The sequence below is a fragment of the Gossypium raimondii genome, chromosome 12, assembly GCF_025698545.1.
Source record: "Gossypium raimondii isolate GPD5lz chromosome 12, ASM2569854v1, whole genome shotgun sequence".
Lineage (NCBI taxonomy): Eukaryota > Viridiplantae > Streptophyta > Magnoliopsida > Malvales > Malvaceae > Gossypium > Gossypium raimondii.
This window is the reverse complement of record NC_068576.1, coordinates 6514766-6532424: the sequence shown is the minus strand read 5'-3', so window position 1 is coordinate 6532424 and position 17659 is coordinate 6514766. Positions and strand designations below refer to the sequence as shown.

At 35.6% G+C, this 17659-nt stretch overlaps 1 protein-coding gene across 5 annotated transcripts in view; it reads left to right on the top strand.

Moving 5' to 3' along the window:
- Window positions 1-15714, top strand: part of LOC105763048 (ABC transporter C family member 12) — a 58015-nt gene extending 42301 nt beyond the window's left edge. For 2 of the 5 annotated variants that reach the window (XM_052625354.1, XM_012581093.2), the window contains 15 exons: window positions 5063-5197; window positions 5700-5806; window positions 5902-5995; window positions 6528-6695; window positions 6991-7131; window positions 9490-9690; window positions 9811-9909; window positions 10000-10152; window positions 10875-11263; window positions 11778-11958; window positions 12107-12430; window positions 13195-13951; window positions 14241-14362; window positions 14881-15126; window positions 15371-15714. In XM_052625354.1, the coding sequence (XP_052481314.1) occupies window positions 5063-5197; window positions 5700-5806; window positions 5902-5995; window positions 6528-6695; window positions 6991-7131; window positions 9490-9690; window positions 9811-9909; window positions 10000-10152; window positions 10875-11263; window positions 11778-11958; window positions 12107-12430; window positions 13195-13951; window positions 14241-14362; window positions 14881-15126; window positions 15371-15565 (3312 nt within the window). In that variant the 3' untranslated portion in view covers window positions 15566-15714. Of the gene's footprint in view, window positions 1-5062; window positions 5198-5699; window positions 5807-5901; window positions 5996-6527; window positions 6696-6990; window positions 7132-9489; window positions 9691-9810; window positions 9910-9999; window positions 10153-10874; window positions 11264-11777; window positions 11959-12106; window positions 12431-13169; window positions 13952-14240; window positions 14363-14880; window positions 15127-15370 lie in introns of those variants that run through there. The other 3 variants (XM_052625355.1, XM_052625356.1, XM_052625357.1) reach the window with 3 other exon arrangements.
- Window positions 15715-17659: the final 1945 nt, after the last annotated feature.

The window sequence follows — 17659 nt, the reverse complement described above, 5'->3', positions numbered from 1 at the left end:
GTGTAGATTTAAATCTGCCATGATTTTCCTTAAACAAATTGTTTGGTTAACAGCTCCTGTAGCTGCCACATACTCTGCCTCAACTGTTGATTGAGCAACAACAATTTGCTTCTTTGAACTCCAACAAAAAATAGCTAAACCAAGGGTAAATAGATACCCTGAAGTGCTCTTCATATCATCTATCGATCCAGCCTAACCACTATCAGCATATCCAAGCAGCTTCATGCTATCAACCTTGGCGAACATCATTCCAAAGCTCAGTGTACCTTTGATGTACCTGAGAACTCTTTTGGCAGCTTGGAGATGCCTCACATTGCAGCAATGCATAAATCTAGACAACAGAATTATAGCAAACATAATTTTTGGTCTAGTAGCTATCAAGTAGAGCAAACATTCAACCAAACTTTTGTAGGTTGACTTAGCTATCTTCTCGAAATCACCTTGGCTGGTCAGTTTTTCTCCAATGGCAATTGGTGTGCTGTTTGCTTTGCAGTTCAACATTGAGAATTTGTTCAGAATTTTCAAAGCAAAAACTTTTTGACTAAGGAAATTTTCTTACTGAGTTTGTGTTACTTCCATGCCAATGAAGTAAGTCATTTCTCCTAAATCAGACATCTCAAACATGCACTCCATTTTGTTTTTGAAATTTGCCAGCATATCATGGTTTCCTCCTATCACCAGTAAGTCATCCACATATAGGGAGACTATAAGCTGTGTTTCATCACCCTCTTTTTTCACATACAAGGTTGGCTCACTAATGCTTCTCTCAAACCCCAAGCTTGCTAGGTAAGTGTCAATTCTGTCATACCAGGCTCTTGGTGCCTGTTTTAAGCCATACAAGACATTTTTCAGCTTGTACACATTGTCCTCCTTGCTTGCAACTTTGAAATCTTTAGGCTGTTTAACATAAATCTCCTCATCAAGAAAACCATTGAGGAAAGCAGACTTTACATCGAGTTGATGAATTTTCCACTGCTTTTATATAGCCAAAGCAACCAATAACCTGATTGTGTCAAGTCTGATCACTAATGCAAATGTTTCAAAGTAGTTAGTGCCAAACTTTTGATTGAATCCCTTCACAACTAGTCTTGCCTTCAGCTTGTTCAGAGTTTCATCAGCATTGTGCTTGGCTCGAAACACCTATTTTACTCCTATGACCTTCCTGTTGGCTAGTCTTGCAACTAGCTCCCATGTATGATTCTTGTGAATCATGCACATTTCATCAAGCAAGTCATGTTTCCATCTTTGTTGAGCTTTAGCTTCTTCAAAGCAGCTTGGTTCAATAGCAGCCACTTCAGCCCTCTCATATATTTCACTCAAAGGTCTGGTTCTTCTGACTAGCTCATGGTCAATGCCCATTTCAGGACCATTTTGATCAGCTTCAGTTTAATCTGTCATCAAGTCTTCGGCGGCAGTCTTTGATTCATTTTTATTCCAGTTCCAGCCTGATTTCTCATCGAATACAACATCCCTGGTCACAAAGACTTTATTGGATGAAGGATCCAAGACCCTATAGCCTTTCTTGATACTGCTATATCCCACCAGGATGCCAGGTTGAGCCTTCTTGGCCAACTTGTCTCCTTTTACCGCTAGAACATGTGCATAACATATGCAGCCAAAGACCCTTAGGTGAGCCAGTGATGGTTTGATCCTAAACCAGGCATCAAATGGGGTTTTATGAACCAATGCCTTGGTTGGTAGCCTGTTTTGGTTGTAAATTGTAGTGTTAACTGCCTCAGCCCAAAAGGTTCTAGGTAAATTCCTCTCAAACATTAGGCATCTAGCCATATCCAGCAAAGTTCGATTCTTTCTTTCACTAACACCATTTTGCCGATGTGTGTAAGTGTTTGTAAGCTGGTGCTTGATGCCTGCTTCATCACAAAAGCCCTGAAATATTACTGAAGTGTACTCTATGCCATTATCTGACCTTAATGTCTTCAACTTGCACCCTGATTCTGTTTCTGCTGCAGCCTTGAATTTCTAAAACACTGAGGCTACTTTTGACTTGTGCTTTAAGAAGTAAACCTAGCAAAACATCGAGTAATCATCAATGAAAATGATGAAATACCTGTTACCATTCAAAGACTGTGTCTTCATAGGGCCACACACATCAGTGTGGACTAGCTGCAGCTTTTCTGAAGCTCTCCAGGCATTGTTCAAAGGAAATGACTGTCTAGTTTGGTTTCCTAGCTGACACACTTCACAAACATCCTCATTCTCAACTGATTTTGTGAAGTTTTCAACCAAGTCTTTTTTGGTCAGCTGAACCATTGACTTGTAGTTGACATGACCTAGCCTCTTGTATCATAGCTTGGATTCATCCAAAGCAGCTGTATAGGCACTATCTGAACCCTTGTTCCAGTCCACAACAAAACTTCTGTCAGCTATGGTCACTGACATGAGTTTCGATCCACATGGATCACTGATCAGGATTTCTTTGCCTTTGAACACTACTGAATAGTCCTTTTCTAGCAACTAAGCTATACTAAGTAGATTTCTATCAATTTCAAGCACAAACAAGACATTTGAAACAAGTTTGATACCTGTGGGGGTGTCAATTAGCATATCTCCTTTGCTTTCTGCTTTGATAAAGTGTTCATTGCCAACTTTCACCATTGTATTGAAGGTTCTGTCTAAGTTCTTGAAAATAGCAGCATTAGAAGTCATGTGGTTTGTGCAATCACTGTTTATCAACCATCCTTTTGTGGCTTTTCCTTTGGCTGCTGAGTAAGAGACTGCAAAGACTTGTTCTTCCTGGTCACTACCTTCTTCTGCCACTTGAGCTTCAGCTCTAGGCTATTGAGGCTAGTTTTGCTTCAACTTGCCTTTGTTTCTGCAAACTTTCTCAAAGTGGCCCATTGTTTTACAGACTTTGCACTGCACATCAGACCTAAACTAATAATTTTCTCCTAGATGACTGAGCCTTTTGCAGTGTGGACAAGGTGAATATCTTCTTCTTGCTCCATCTCTTCTAGGCTTGTCAGACCAGACTTTCTTCCCCTTGTAGCCAGAGAAGCTCGAGGCAGGTCTGCTTTTGGCGTGGAAGGCACCTTCTTGATGCTCCTCTTATTTGCTGGCTCTTCTTTACTCTTGAGCATAAAGAGCATTGATTAGCTCAGTCAAAGAGATGCTTGTCAGATCTCTTGAGTCTTCAAGGGAAGAGATCTTGGCTTCATATCTTAGGTAAGGTTGCAATGACCTTTGCCACTATTCTTGCTTCACTAAACTGGTCCCCAAGCAATCTGATGCTGTTCACAACAAACATAATTATGTCTGAGTATTGCTTCACTGTTTCTTCTTCCTTCTTCAAATTTTCAAGGTCCCTTCTCAAATTCAAGAGTTGTTGCTGTCTTGTTCTTTCAGTCCCTTGAAACTCCTCCTTCAGCTTATCCTAGTCCTGCTTTGGTGACTCACAAGCCATGATCCTTGTGAAAATCACATCAGACACACTGTTTTGGATGCAAGACATGGCCTTGTGTCTCTTGGTTCTTTCATCTGTGTGCTGCCTGATATGAGCCACAGTAGGATTGGCTCTTAGAGTTGTTGGTTCAACATCCGAGTTAACAATCTCCCACAAGTCAAATACTTGCAGGTAGGTCTTTATTTTCACTACCCAAATGTAGTAGCCTTCACCATTGAACACTGGTGGTAGAGCTAGAGAAAATCCGGATGAAGACATGATTTTTAGACTTGAAGAATGACAGGTCCACTAAGAAATAAGCTCTTGATACCAATTGTTGAAACTATGAAAACAGAATGAGAGATTTCACAGAAGCTTAATCAAGAAGCATCAATGTCTTGCTGAACAAACAAGAAAGTTCAGCTTAAGAACTTGAGTAAAAAACTTGAGTAAAGACCAGAAATTGAAGAAGAATTTCTAAAAGATTTTATTACATTGAATTAAGGCATAATGCCATTACATATACCAAGCATTTCAGCTAGTCAAAATACTACAAAGTTACCTAACCATCACCTAACCCTACTAAGTAGCATTGTAACTTGTTAAAACAAAACTTGCACACTTGGTAAAGCTGGTTTATCAACTCAAACATTACCTAATTACATCAAGTACAATGACAATATAGTTCAAATCAAACTAAGTAACCAAAATGAATCAACAGCATGAGCTTCAGTTGCAACTGCATGGCTCGGCAGCTTGGTCTGCTTCTTGTGATGCATGGAAGTCAGCTTTAACAATGGCACTTGAGCCAAAGTTCATTGCAGAATGTTGCCATTGATGTAATCGATATAACTGTCAACTGAAATTTGAGATTTTGAAACATCTAGCGAATATATTGGCCATTTTGGTTACAAAAGTAGAAAAATTTGAGTGTGGATTTATGATCTTTAAATCAGAATTGTTCACAGGATGAGTTAGGTTTGGACTAGGCTTAAGCACGATATTACCACACTTTATACTTGCCCAAGCTTGGTCTGGTTCGAAATATGGGCCTAAAATTTTACCCAGGTCCGCGTATATTTGTAAAAGACTAACCCAAGCCTATTTTAAGCTCCTCCATATTTTTTTAAATTTTTTTTGAAAAAAAATTTATATTGCTTTTAATTTAATATTTAATAATTTAATATACTTTTTTATTTATTAGAATTTTATGTATAGACAACTTAACATTTTTCTAATTTACATTATAGTATTATATATTACCATAAATCTAATTTTTATAACCTGAGCCATATTTTAACAAGACTAATTTTTTTGCCCAAGCTCATTTTCAAGCCTAATATTTTTGCCCAAATCCTCTCAAATTTTGGGTGACTAAGCCGGTCCTTGAAGAGGTCTAGTTTAAACTAAGTTAGGTTTTTTTTTAATAGTGTTAAAAACAATATTCATGTTAATATATGGTAGCTTCTTCTATTATAACTTGTTGACTTAATAAGAACATAACATGGGAGGACATCTATACTGTTATGATCCTAGACCAAAATGTGCTTAACATTTGCAAGTTGCAATGAATCTTGTATTTTGCGTCCATTTTTTTTATTCTTCCCATGTTGGTTAGAGAGTTGATCTGAACTATTATTGATACTACTTTACTTTGTTTAGCAAATATGCCAACAACTTCACGTGTTGTGGTCAGCTCCGTTTCGTATCATTATTTCCATGGTTCTTCTTTATCAGCAACTAGGTGTTGCTTCACTTCTTGGATCAGTAATTCTAGTTCTCATGGTTCCACTGCAGGTACAAATCTTTATTGCATTTTTTAATATTTATTGAAACTCTTTGTTTTTAGTTGTTTCCTACCCTTTTCAATTCTTGAAGTGATAGATTTCATTTTCTTAGCAAAGTGAGAATTTACTTGATCAAATTGATGCCAGTCATTGTAATCATTTTCTGCCAGCTTCCCATATTTAAGGCTGTAGTTAAAGCCCCTTTCTCTGGAGTTAACATTGCAGTTATCTCCTTAATTCATTCAGACTACTTATAGATCAGAGAGAGAAAGAAAGCAAAAAGAGCATGAGTGGTGACATAGGTAGAAAAACCAAATCATTGGATTAAATCTTGTCTCACGGAGAAGTCTGCCAGTCGATGCAAGTTACTGTGACACTCAAGTTGGGAAAAATATTTTCGTGGTTTGCATCTATTATCTTCTATTTTTGGTTCCCTGCAAGATGAAATTATTTAAACCATCTTTGTGATGATTGATCATGCCTTAACATTACCTCTATTTATATGGGGACAGACCATTGTGATTAGCAAAATGCGAATAATGACCAAGGAAGGACTAAAGTGGACTGACAGGAGAGTCAGCTTTATGAACGAAATTTTAGCTGCTATGGACACAGTGAAGTATGGTTGAATTTAGAAAGCATTTCCCTTGGATTTTCAATATATTTTTTTCCATTTGACATTGCTTATTGGTCCTATGCTTGGAAAATTTTCAGATTTTATGCATGGGAGAAGAGCTTTCAGACAAGAGTTCACAGTATACGAAATGATGAGCTGTCTTGGCTTCGGAGAGCTCAGCTACTATCTGCTGTATGATATTTGAAATTCTAGTCCATTTTTTCTTTGCATGTGTCTTTGCCATATGAAATGCCAAAATAGAGTATGAAGTTGCCAGTTGCCATGTAAAATCAACGAGTGTACTTCCTTTTGCACCGGAAAATGTAACACCAACCATAAAATTTACAAGTATGCCTTCACAACTTGATTTGAGGGAAAATGTGATTATGGTTGTAATCATTCATAATCTCAGATTCCCTGTTTTAATCCAGGTTATGGGAAAGATGGCTTACATTATTGCTACCTTGTTTTTGATTTATAGTAAGTTGTGACACATACTCGTGATCTGTTGCTACATTAGTATCTTGGCCCATTATACAAAATGCTCTCAAAATGAACATGGTCAAAAACTCATTTCTCTATGTAGCTGATCTATGCATGTTGCACTAGCTGTTCGCACTACTAGCAATCAAGCTACATGAAGTATTCATGTGTTTTACCACACAATTTGAGTTTATTTATATTTTTAATTATTTATTTTCCATTTAACTTCTCTTTCTTGCAGTTTAACAGTTTCATACTGAACAGCATACCAGTTGTTGTGACAGTAGTTTCATTTGGGACATTCACTTTGCTTGGTGGGGATTTAACACCGGCAAGGGCATTCACATCACTTTCGCTCTTTAAACTGCTACGATGTCCTCTGAGCACACTTCCTAATTTGTTAAGTCAGGTTTACACATTACCTCTGAAGACACGTTTGCTTTGATCTATTGGCTAGACTACAAAACCATTTAGTCACTCAATAACTTAAGAGCTATTTGATAAATATAATGAGTTTATGGTAATGAAAGGAAAGTAAACTTAAGAATTTAATAATGCACGTGATTTTTTGTTGAACCTTATTTGTATTGTTATGCAGCTGCAACAATTTTCAAGGTTTACTTGTCATTAAGTTCAGTAGGATTGCTAAAAGATTCAAAATAGTTTCAGTTGTCTATTTGACAATCTAAAGCTTGGTTTTTCAGGTCGTTAATGCAAATGTGTCATTGCAACGTCTTCAGGAGCTTTTCTTAGCTGAAGAGAGGGTTCTAGCACCAAATCCACCTCTTCAGCCAGGGCTTCCAGCCATCTCGATTAAGGATGGAAACTTTTCATGGGATTCAAAGGTCATTCTAAAGTGTTATTCTTGTTTTTATGTTGTTTAAATTTGGAGTCATCTGCTTTGCTAAAATGGAACTTTTGCATTTAGTATTGCTTGTGAAGGGTTTAGCGATGATCACTCAATAAATTTAGTCTGTTTCATGCTCTGCGAGAATAGAAAGATTGAAATAAAGTTTTAGATATTGAGTCTGTGTGAAGGCATCAGGCTGAAGCATTATAGCTTCGGATATTACATAGGACACATTGCTTTAGCAACAGTAGTAATGGAAGCAACACTAAAACACTACTACTATCCTTTACAAAAACATCTCTTTGTGCCCCTATAAGTTAACTTATAGTAAATTACAAGTCTGTAGAAATTAAGGTGATATTTTGGAGGGCTTCCTATTAGAAATTTTCATGGGCCACGTTACTCGCCTAAGCTTAAAGGTTTACTCAAAATTTGAGAGCGTTTGAACAAAAATATTAAGTCTAAAAAATGGGTTTAGACAAAAAAATTAGGCCCATTTAAATATGGATTGGGCTCAAGCTTGTACATTCAAGGCCTAAGCTTGGTTTAGCCCGTTTTCTAAGTTTGTTATATGTTATGTCATGTTATTTATATGTTACGTAATTTATAATACATAATAATTAAATCTATAGTAATATATAATATTCTAACATAAACATTCAAAAAAATGTTAAGATTCCTATATAAAATTTTAATAAATGTAAAAAATATAAATGCATTAATATTAAATTTAAATAATATAAATATATATTTTAAAAAATTAAAAAAAATCTGGATGGGCCTCAAATGGGCTTGGGTTGTTATTTACAAATATAAATATGTTTGGGTAAAACTTTAGGCTCATTTTCGAACTGAATTTGAGCAAGCATAAAGTGCATTAACATTGTGTTTAAACCCGAACTGACCCATTAACATCTCTAATTTCCATTGTATTAGATCTTTAAAAGAAAATAACCCTTCACAATGGATTCTAGGTACTATTTTGGAGGGCTTCCCATTGTTTTAGATTTTTAACACTGTTTGGTTAAATATAATTAAAGGAAAGAAAAAGAAAAGAGAGTAGGGAATGTTAAAGGAAAATATATATTTAATTATTGCTTGGATAGTTAAAAATTATAAAGGAAAGTAAAGGAAAGGAATTCTAACATCTTTTGTTTGGGTAAACTGTGAAAAGGAATGGAAATTATTTATTTTACATGAAATTTCCAAATAATTAATAACAAAATTAAATTAAATATTATAGAAAAATACGAATATTCTTCATAAAAGATAAAAACTAATGATAAGATTGTTAAATTTTTAAATACAAATTTAATAAATATAGACCTAATCTTCTAAAAAGATTAAATGCAAATATAAAAATAAATTGTTAATAATAAAATCTTTGAAGGACAAAATGGATTTTTTACATAATCCAAATTGTTTTATGTTTCTTTTCCCCTCACCTAACTCCCGTTACTTTCCCTTGCTTAATCAAAATTGTTAGAAAAAAAAAACAGCAGCAACAATGAACAACAAAGAGCATAAGCTCATGAAAACAGCAAGCAAAAATTGATAGGCTAAAAAATAGCCGAATGAGAAAGTCTACACTTTCATTTCCATTACAAAATATATAAGAATTACAAAAGTGGAATGTTTACCTAACAATTTCCACTAAATTTGGCAACTTGCCAATTAATAATTAAAAAGATGAAAGCATTGTAACTACCATTATGAAAGCATATTAGCTATCATTATGAAAGCAAAAGATGAAAGCATTATAGCTATCATTATGAAAGCATATTAGCTATTATTATGAAACCAAGTTGCATATCAACTTGTTTCAATTATAGCTATCATTACAAATATTAAAAATAAACAAAATAAATAAAATAAACAAAATAAACAAAATGCACCAAGTTGCTCCTTTGTTGCTTTACAGTCCATGTTCAACAAAAATACGTCATCCAAACAAGGGAAAGAATTATCCTTTCCCTTGATTTGCTTGACTTTCCTTTATTTTTAAGAAATCCAACCATGCTGTAAAAGGGTATAACCCTTATCAATGGATTATAGCTATTTTCTTTCACTGAATTTGGTACTTCCGTCGTATATGGAGCACCTGACTTGTCCAACTTCATCACATGCTATTGACTTAAAAGAGATCCCAGAAGGGCAGCTTATTTAAAAAATTGCGACTCTTTGACTATTGCTTAGGATAAAGTTGACTACTATACTAAGCAGTGTTGTCTCTGTAGGTTGTGCTTTCCCAGCATTATAATTAGGAAGTTCTTGCATACTTATCATCAACATTATTGATATTGCAATGTAATTCTGTCGTAGATAAAAGACATTTTTTAGATTTTCTTTCCAGGCAGAGAAACCTACCTTATCAAATATCAATTTGGAGGTGCCAGTTGGCAGCCTGGTTGCAATTGTTGGTGGAACTGGAGAAGGGAAAACATCACTTGTATCAGCAATGCTAGGGGAGATACCTGCAGATGCTAATTCAAGTCTTGCAATAAGAGGGACTGTCGCTTATGTTCCACAAGTTTCATGGATTTTTAATGCTACTGTAGGTTGCAGATTGCTTACATTCTTCATTGATATTTGATTCCATTTCAAATTTTAGCGTTCTTTGGAAATGAAAGTTTCTACTACCACTTGTTTCTGACCTTCAAACTTTATTTCACAGGTTCGTAACAACATATTGTTTGGGTGTAGCTTTCAACCTGAACGGTATTGGAAGACAATTGATGTTACAGCCCTGCGGCATGATCTTGACATACTTCCTGTTAAGTGAATTTAATACATCTACTTGTCATTTCTTTTGATTATTTTGAATGTCTCCATAACTAATTAACCATTGTCTACTGGGCTTCAGGATCATGATCTTACTGAGATCGGTGAAAGAGGGGTGAATATCAGTGGTGGGCAGAAGCAGAGAGTTTCCCTGGCTAGAGCTGTCTACTCCAATTCAGATGTGTATATATTTGATGACCCTTTAAGTGCCCTCGATGCGCATGTTGCACAGCAGGTAGTCTATCTACTCTGATCAACATTTAATATCTGTCACATTCTACACTGATCATAGTTCATTTCGCAGTACTGTAGAACAGGAAATAGATGCTTATCAGACTAGAATGTGACGATCTATATTACTGCAAAATGCGAGAATTAGTTTTAAGGGTATGTTTAAGGATTAATCAAGGTCAAAAGAATTGAAAATTGTCAGAGCAGTTAAAGTTTGGATGAGATTTGGTGTCGGTTTAAAGTTGAGATGAAGGAATTAGAGCAAAAATGCTGAAAAGTAATATGATGGTAATTCTTTTTCTTATATATTGACTCCTAACCCTGACAAGAAATTATTGAACTAGTACTTCTTGTCCCGCAAGGAGGCTCTAATAAAAACATGGCTTAAATAGCTTCAGGCCATAATTAAACTGAATAAGATCAAACCCATTAGAAAACGAAAAAAAGAAGCAATAATCTGAATAAGTTGAGATCAACTTTGTCTTCTGCATAATACCAGTGTCCTTCAAGGACCCCCCCCCCCCCCAAAAAAAAAGATAAAAAAATTCTCAGCAAACTCTTCTTTGGAAAATGAATTAACTATCTCTTCCTTTTAAGAGAAAAGCTTTTTTCAGTTTCTATCAGGATGTATTTTCAACTGTAAGGGGTGATCATCCAACTTTGTTTGATCCCCAAGGTGGGTGCTTGAGGCTATGCCATATTGATCTCATCTGAAGTCATTTGCAGGTTTTCAGCAGATGTATCAAGGAAGAGTTGCAAGGGAAAACCAGAATACTTGTCACAAACCAGCTACATTTTCTTCCACATGTAGACTACATCCTCCTTGTCGCAAATGGTGTAATTAAGGAAGAGGGTACCTTCGAGGAGATCTCCAAAAATGGAAGGTTATTCCAGAAACTGATGGAAAATGCCGGAAAAATGGAAAAACAAGAAGAAAAGGATGATGGGAAAAATTTTGACCTGGAAGACTTGAAACCAAATTCAAATGAGATGGTTGAAATAAATGAGCTGCAAAAAAATGCGAATCCTGCAAAAAGAAGAAACGGAAGGAAAGCTGTACTTGTAAAGCAAGAAGAAAGGGAAACAGGTGTTGTCAGCTGGAATGTTTTGATGAGGTAGCATGGACCAATCTTTGATTTTATAACTACAACTTTATCATTCTCCGGCCTTTTCAATAACTTGATTTTATTTATGTTTCTTTTTTTTTTTTCTAAAACATAAACTCAGTTGGGAAGAACTTCCTTTGTCAGCTTCTTTTGGTTAATGGTGTCTGTCTCTCTACAGCAATCAAAATCGAACAACAATTTCCAAGGAGTTAAAAAGTTTAGTGCTGGCAGAACTAGTGTATAAAACTTGAAGCTCCTTTATATCAAGTTCACTGAAAAAGTAGTACAACAGTAGTGTCTTGCATCCTACAAATGATACCTACTTTTCACTGATCATTTGCTAAAAGTTTTGCCCATTGGACTTATGGCAGTGCTCTTTTGTTCTTCTTGAGTTTTAACTCTTCTACATTTGAACTCACATGTAAAACGCAATGAACAACTTATTAATTCATATGGAAACCCTGAAGAAATTAGAAGTTATATCAATTCAATTCGATATGAGCATAGGACTTTCATTTTGCAGGTATAAGGATGCTCTAGGCGGCCTATGGGTGGTAATGATACTCTTTACATTCTACTTTTCTACTGAAGTTCTTAGAATTTCAAGCAGCACTTGGTTACGCTTTTGGACAGATCAAAGTACTTCAAGTAGTTATCACCCTGGGTACTACATTGTCATATATGGTCTTCTAGGATTTAGTCAGGTAAGCGTTTCTTTTTCTGTAGCTAATAGATGATTTACATTGGTATTCATTTGCACTTGCTGTAATGACAGATTATGATGATACCCTCTTTTACCTTCCATTTTAGTACTTATTATAATGAGTTATTTACCATTTTTAATGAATTCAGGTAACTGTGACGCTGACAAACTCTTTTTGGTTGATCACTTCAAGTCTTCGTGCAGCTAGAAGATTACATGATATGATGCTAAACTCCATCCTAAGAGCTCCAATGTTGTTTTTCCAGACCAATCCCACTGGGCGTGTAATCAATAGGTTTTCAAGAGATCTAGGTGATATAGATCGTATTGTTGCTAATTTCATGAATATGTTTATGAATCAGTTGTGGCAGCTTCTCTCGACATTTGCACTGATAGGCATCGTGAGCATATTTTCATTGTGGGCGATAATGCCACTTCTCATCTTGTTTTATGCAGCCTATCTATATTATCAGGTATGTCCAATAATTTTCAGTTTCTCATCTGTTTTAAGCCTTGGGTTTTTATGTTTCTTAAGTGTTGAGAATGTACAGCACATTGACTTGCCACCATCATAGGGTGCATTCATTTTGTGGATAATTTAGTTTCCAACTTGGGTCTAAAATAAGCAAGTGTTCTACCTCTGTTGCATGCACTTCAAAATATTATGGTGATTATTACCTTTCATTTAGGGTGTGTGTGGATGAATAATTTAGAAGAGGGATTTCATTTCTAACAATGTGTTGAAAATACCAAAAATGATTTTTTTTTTTTGTCTGTGTGTAAAATTAAGGACTTTCAAATTTTACTTGGAATTTCAAAATTGAATTCAAGCAATTCAAAATTTTCATTCAAAATCTTCTTTTTAATTCACGACCTCACTACAAAATAAAAAATTAAACCACGAAATCATTTTATTAATGTTAATATATATTTTATATTGTCAAAATAACATTGACATATTTTACAATTCTAATGATATCCATATTGCATAATTTTCCATACATATATGTATTTTTTAATACCACTAATTTTCTTTATAATTTTTTTAATCATGAAATTCCAAAACTTAATTTTCTTTAAATTATTTATCTAAACAAAATAATTACAAATATTAGCATTTTGAAATGATGTATTTAAAATACTTTAATTTCAATTTTGTTTGAAATTTTAAAGTTGTCTATCCAAACTTAATGCATCTTTGCTCCGGACAAGTCTCAATGATCATTAGCAATGGCAGATCACATCTCGTGAAGTGAAACGCTTAGATTCGATTACCAGATCGCCTATTTATGCACAATTTGGAGAAGCCTTAAATGGTCTGTCATCCATTCGTGCGTACAAAGCTTATGAACGGGTTGCTAAGGTTAATGGCAAATTCATGGATAACAATATCAGATTCACCCTTGCAAATTCAAGTTCAAATCGTTGGCTCACAATAAGGTTAGAAACGTTAGGAGGCCTTATGATTTGGTTGACAGCAACCTTTGCAGTTCTGCAAAATGGAAAAGCTGAAAACCAGGCAGCATTTGCGTCCACGATGGGTCTGCTTCTGAGCTATTCTTTAAATATCACTAGTTTATTGAGTGGTGTTTTAAGACAAGCAAGTCAAGCTGAGAATAGCTTAAATGCTGTGGAACGTGTGGGTTCATATATCAATTTGCTTTCAGAGGCTCCAGATGTAATTGAGAGTCACCGTCCTCCACCTGGTTGGCCTTCATCTGGTTCAATTCAGTTTGAGGATGTTGTACTGCGGTATAGGCCCGAACTTCCCCCAGTCTTATGTGGATTGTCCTTTACTACTTCTCCAAGTGAAAAGATAGGGATAGTTGGAAGAACTGGTGCAGGAAAATCCAGCATGCTGAATGCACTATTTCGGATTGTAGAACTGGAAAAAGGAAGAATCTTGATCGATGGTTGTGATACTTCGAGATTTGGACTCTCAGATTTGCGAAAGGCTCTTAGTATTATACCACAATCACCGGTTCTTTTTTCAGGTACTCACTTTAAGTTTTGATTATACTAGGTGAAGTTCTTGGCTTAATCTTTAAAATACTTCGTCAACCCTATAATTCTTTTTTTATTCAAGTTTTCTGAATAATTTTCTGTCAAAATTTTGACCAATGCATTCACTTTTCTCTGTTGGAATAATAATACCTTCAGGTAGGGAGAAACATTCTAGAGTGAGAATTTAAAATATTTCTGCTTATTTCCTCACTATTTTCTAATACAATATCTCCTACGATTGAAATTTCTCATTTTCGTAGTCATATTTAATTCATTCAGGAACTGTTCGATTAAACCTTGATCCATTCAATGAGCACAATGATGCTGACCTTTGGGAGGCTTTAGAAAGGGCGCATTTGAAGGATGTAATCAGGGGGAACTCTTTTGGTCTGGATGCCGAGGTATTCAAATAGAAAAGGAAACGGTTTCTAATTGTTAATCTAGAAAGCTAGTTTTATTGATTAGGACTGCCAAAATAATAATTGTGATGTATGTTTGTTGAACTATCTCCCACAGCTAACTGCTAATCTAGAAAACTAGTTTTGGTGTTTAGGGCTGCCAAAATAATTATAGTGATGCGAGTATGTTTGTTATCTCTCGGTTAAAACTTAAAACGAGTAAAAATGATTAAAATGGTCGAATAACGGGCTTAAATTATCATAGACGTCTTGTTAGGCATCTTTTCTTTGTCATTTATTGTATAAAATATGAGCATGTAGCTATGCTCATGGAAGTTGGAGTATAATCAAGTGGTCAGGTAAAGTCATAACTCCGTGCCTGTTAAATTGGTCATTGTGTCTAAAGTAAGATTACATTTAACGTGTATAAACATTTATATTGGAAAAACTTTTTTATATATCGTTTAAAACAAGAGAAAGGGAAGTGTTGATGAAATAATTCTGCTCCATCCTTGTTGAAGGTCTTAGAGAGTGGGGAGAATTTCAGTGTTGGGCAGAGGCAATTATTGTGTCTTGCTCGAGCATTGCTGCGAAGGTCAAAGATTCTTGTTCTTGATGAAGCAACAGCAGCAGTGGATGTTAAGACTGATGCTTTTATCCAGAAAACCATTCGTGAAGAATTTAATTCTTGCACGATGCTAGTTATTGCTCACAGACTAAATACCATCATTGACTGCGACCAGATTCTTGTGCTTGATGCTGGTCAGGTGTGCCTTCTCACTCGTTGTTATTCTTGGATATTTCTGGTTCTTTTTCTTTCTTCGATTTTCCCTCCTGTTTAATAACCTATTCTAGCTCTACAATATCCTTAAGGCAAGATTGACTCTTTTCCAGGAATGGCTTGGCAAAGTCTAGCTTAAATGTACAAGGACTTTTTGTATGCTATGATTAAGTTTTCTTTGGATTGGGAAATTACTGGTGACCAGATGACTTCTGATTCTGTTCTTTCAGGTTCTAGAGCACAGTACTCCAGAGGAACTGCTAGCTAATGAAGAAAGCGCATTCTCTAAAATGGTTCAAAGTACAGGGCCTGCAAATGCTGAATACTTACGAGGCTTAATTTTTGGAGGTGAGGAGAATAGGTTGAGTGGAGAACATGCTATACGTTTAGATGGTAAACAATATCATAGAAGGAATAGGATTTAGAGTTTTAGATTTACTTATTATATTAGGTTTTTTATTTCCTTATAAACTCTAAATTAGGAATTCTATTAGGACTTTCCTTTTGTAATTAAGAGCCTATAAAAAGGCTGTCAATATGGAATAAAAAGCAAGCAGTTTATTTTTATCACAAACGTTAATTTGGGAAGGGGGTTCAGTCAAGGACGAATCTGCCTTTTGAGTAACCATAGTTTGAAGCTAGAATTCTTTCTCGTCTAAACCTATGACTAGACCCTACGCCAAGGCGCATAACAACTTGGTATCGGAGTCAGCTGTCATGGGTGATTAAAAAACTTTGACAGCCAAGCTGGAGGCATTCATGGAACAAATAGCTATAAGGTAACAAGCATTAGAGGAGCAAATGGCAATGTTATCTCTTTTGGTCCAAAAGACAAGGAAAGAGGATTCAGAGAAAAATAATGAAGAACAGGGCAGCAGTAGAGGAAAGAAAAGAAATTCATATTCGCAACACGGTGGGGGCATGGTACCACGATACTTTAAATGGAATTTCCCACTTATGATGGTGTTGGAGATCCTTTAGGATGGTTGAAAAGATGCGAAATTTTGTTTGGCAATCAATGGGCCAACGAAGAAGATAAAGGCTTAGCTTCATTCCATCTCTTAGGAGAGGTACAATTGTAGTTCGATCAAATCAAAGAATAGAAAGCAAATCTGGATTGGGAGCGCTTCAGAGAATGTTGTCATGTCAGGTTTGAGTCATCTATGAGTAATAACCCATTAGGGGAACTTGCAAACCTGAGACAAGTTGGGACTGTAGAAGAATATCAACACCAATTTCAATCACCACTGGCCAGGGTTATTGATCTTAAACCTTGACAACATGTAAACCTTTTTACTGCCAGATTGGTAAATGAACTTAGAATTTATATTGAGATGCAACAATCGGGAAACTTTGGAGTTGCAATGAATATGACTCGAGCTTTGGAACGTAAACAAAAAGTCTCTTCCAAGATGTTATCTCAAACCAATCTAAATTGGCTAGCTTCCCAAAACGTTGGCAACAATTCAATTATTCCAACAACTAAGAGCTTTGCAAAGGGAGGGGGACAAACAACGAAACCAATGGGGAATAACGACAAAATAGGTTCTTCCGCACCATTTATCAAGAGATTGACACAAGTAGAAATGGCGAAAAGAATGGCTAAGGGATTGTGTTATAATTGTGACGAGTCTTACTCCATGTGACACAGATGTAAAAAGTTATTTTGGATAGAAGTACCAGATATTGAAGATGAGCAAGATGATGATAAGGTAGATGATCTTGAAATTTCTTTCCATGTCATTAGAGGAACTTGCAATTCATCTACTATGCAACGAACAACAAAGGTGTCAAGAAAAACAGTGTTAGTTCTCGTTAATTCAAGCAGTATGCATAACTTTCTACATGAAGGTTTAGTGCTAAGATTGGAACTGAAAGTACAAAAAAATGGACTGCAAGTACGTGTGGCAAATGAAGAACGGGTTCTTAACATAGGCATTTGTAAATCAGTACAGTTTGTTGTAGCCAATGACAACTTTCAAGCTGATTTTTATACAATACCATTAGAAGGGTTTGATGTGATTTTGGGGGTTAAATGGTTGTGTACCCTTTGTCCGATTTTATGGGATTTCAGCTCATTGACTATACAATTTGCAGTAAACAAAAAGAAGATACTATGGCAAGGGCAGCACCTAGAGGAAGTTCCACGACTTAGTGGACAATTTGCCCTAGCTGTTAGCCTCACTTCTTCATAGAATGACCTTAAAAGGTTTGATATTGGAGATACAAGCAATATCGTCAAGAAAACTGAAGATGCAGTCATAACTCTGCAGAGTGTTTTGGAGGGAAAGCATGATGAAGTTATAGATGATATGCTTCAACAACACCAAGTTTCTAGAGATAGATGGTGGTCAGCTCTTTACAGAATAATTGACGGTATGCATATAGTAATCTCTCATGCACGTAAACTACCCCTAAAAAATCCACACGTTGTAAGTTAGAGTAACTGATAAGTCAGTTAATCTGTTAGCTATTAGTTAGTTGTTAGTTAATCTATTAGTTTGTTCTCTATATATAGC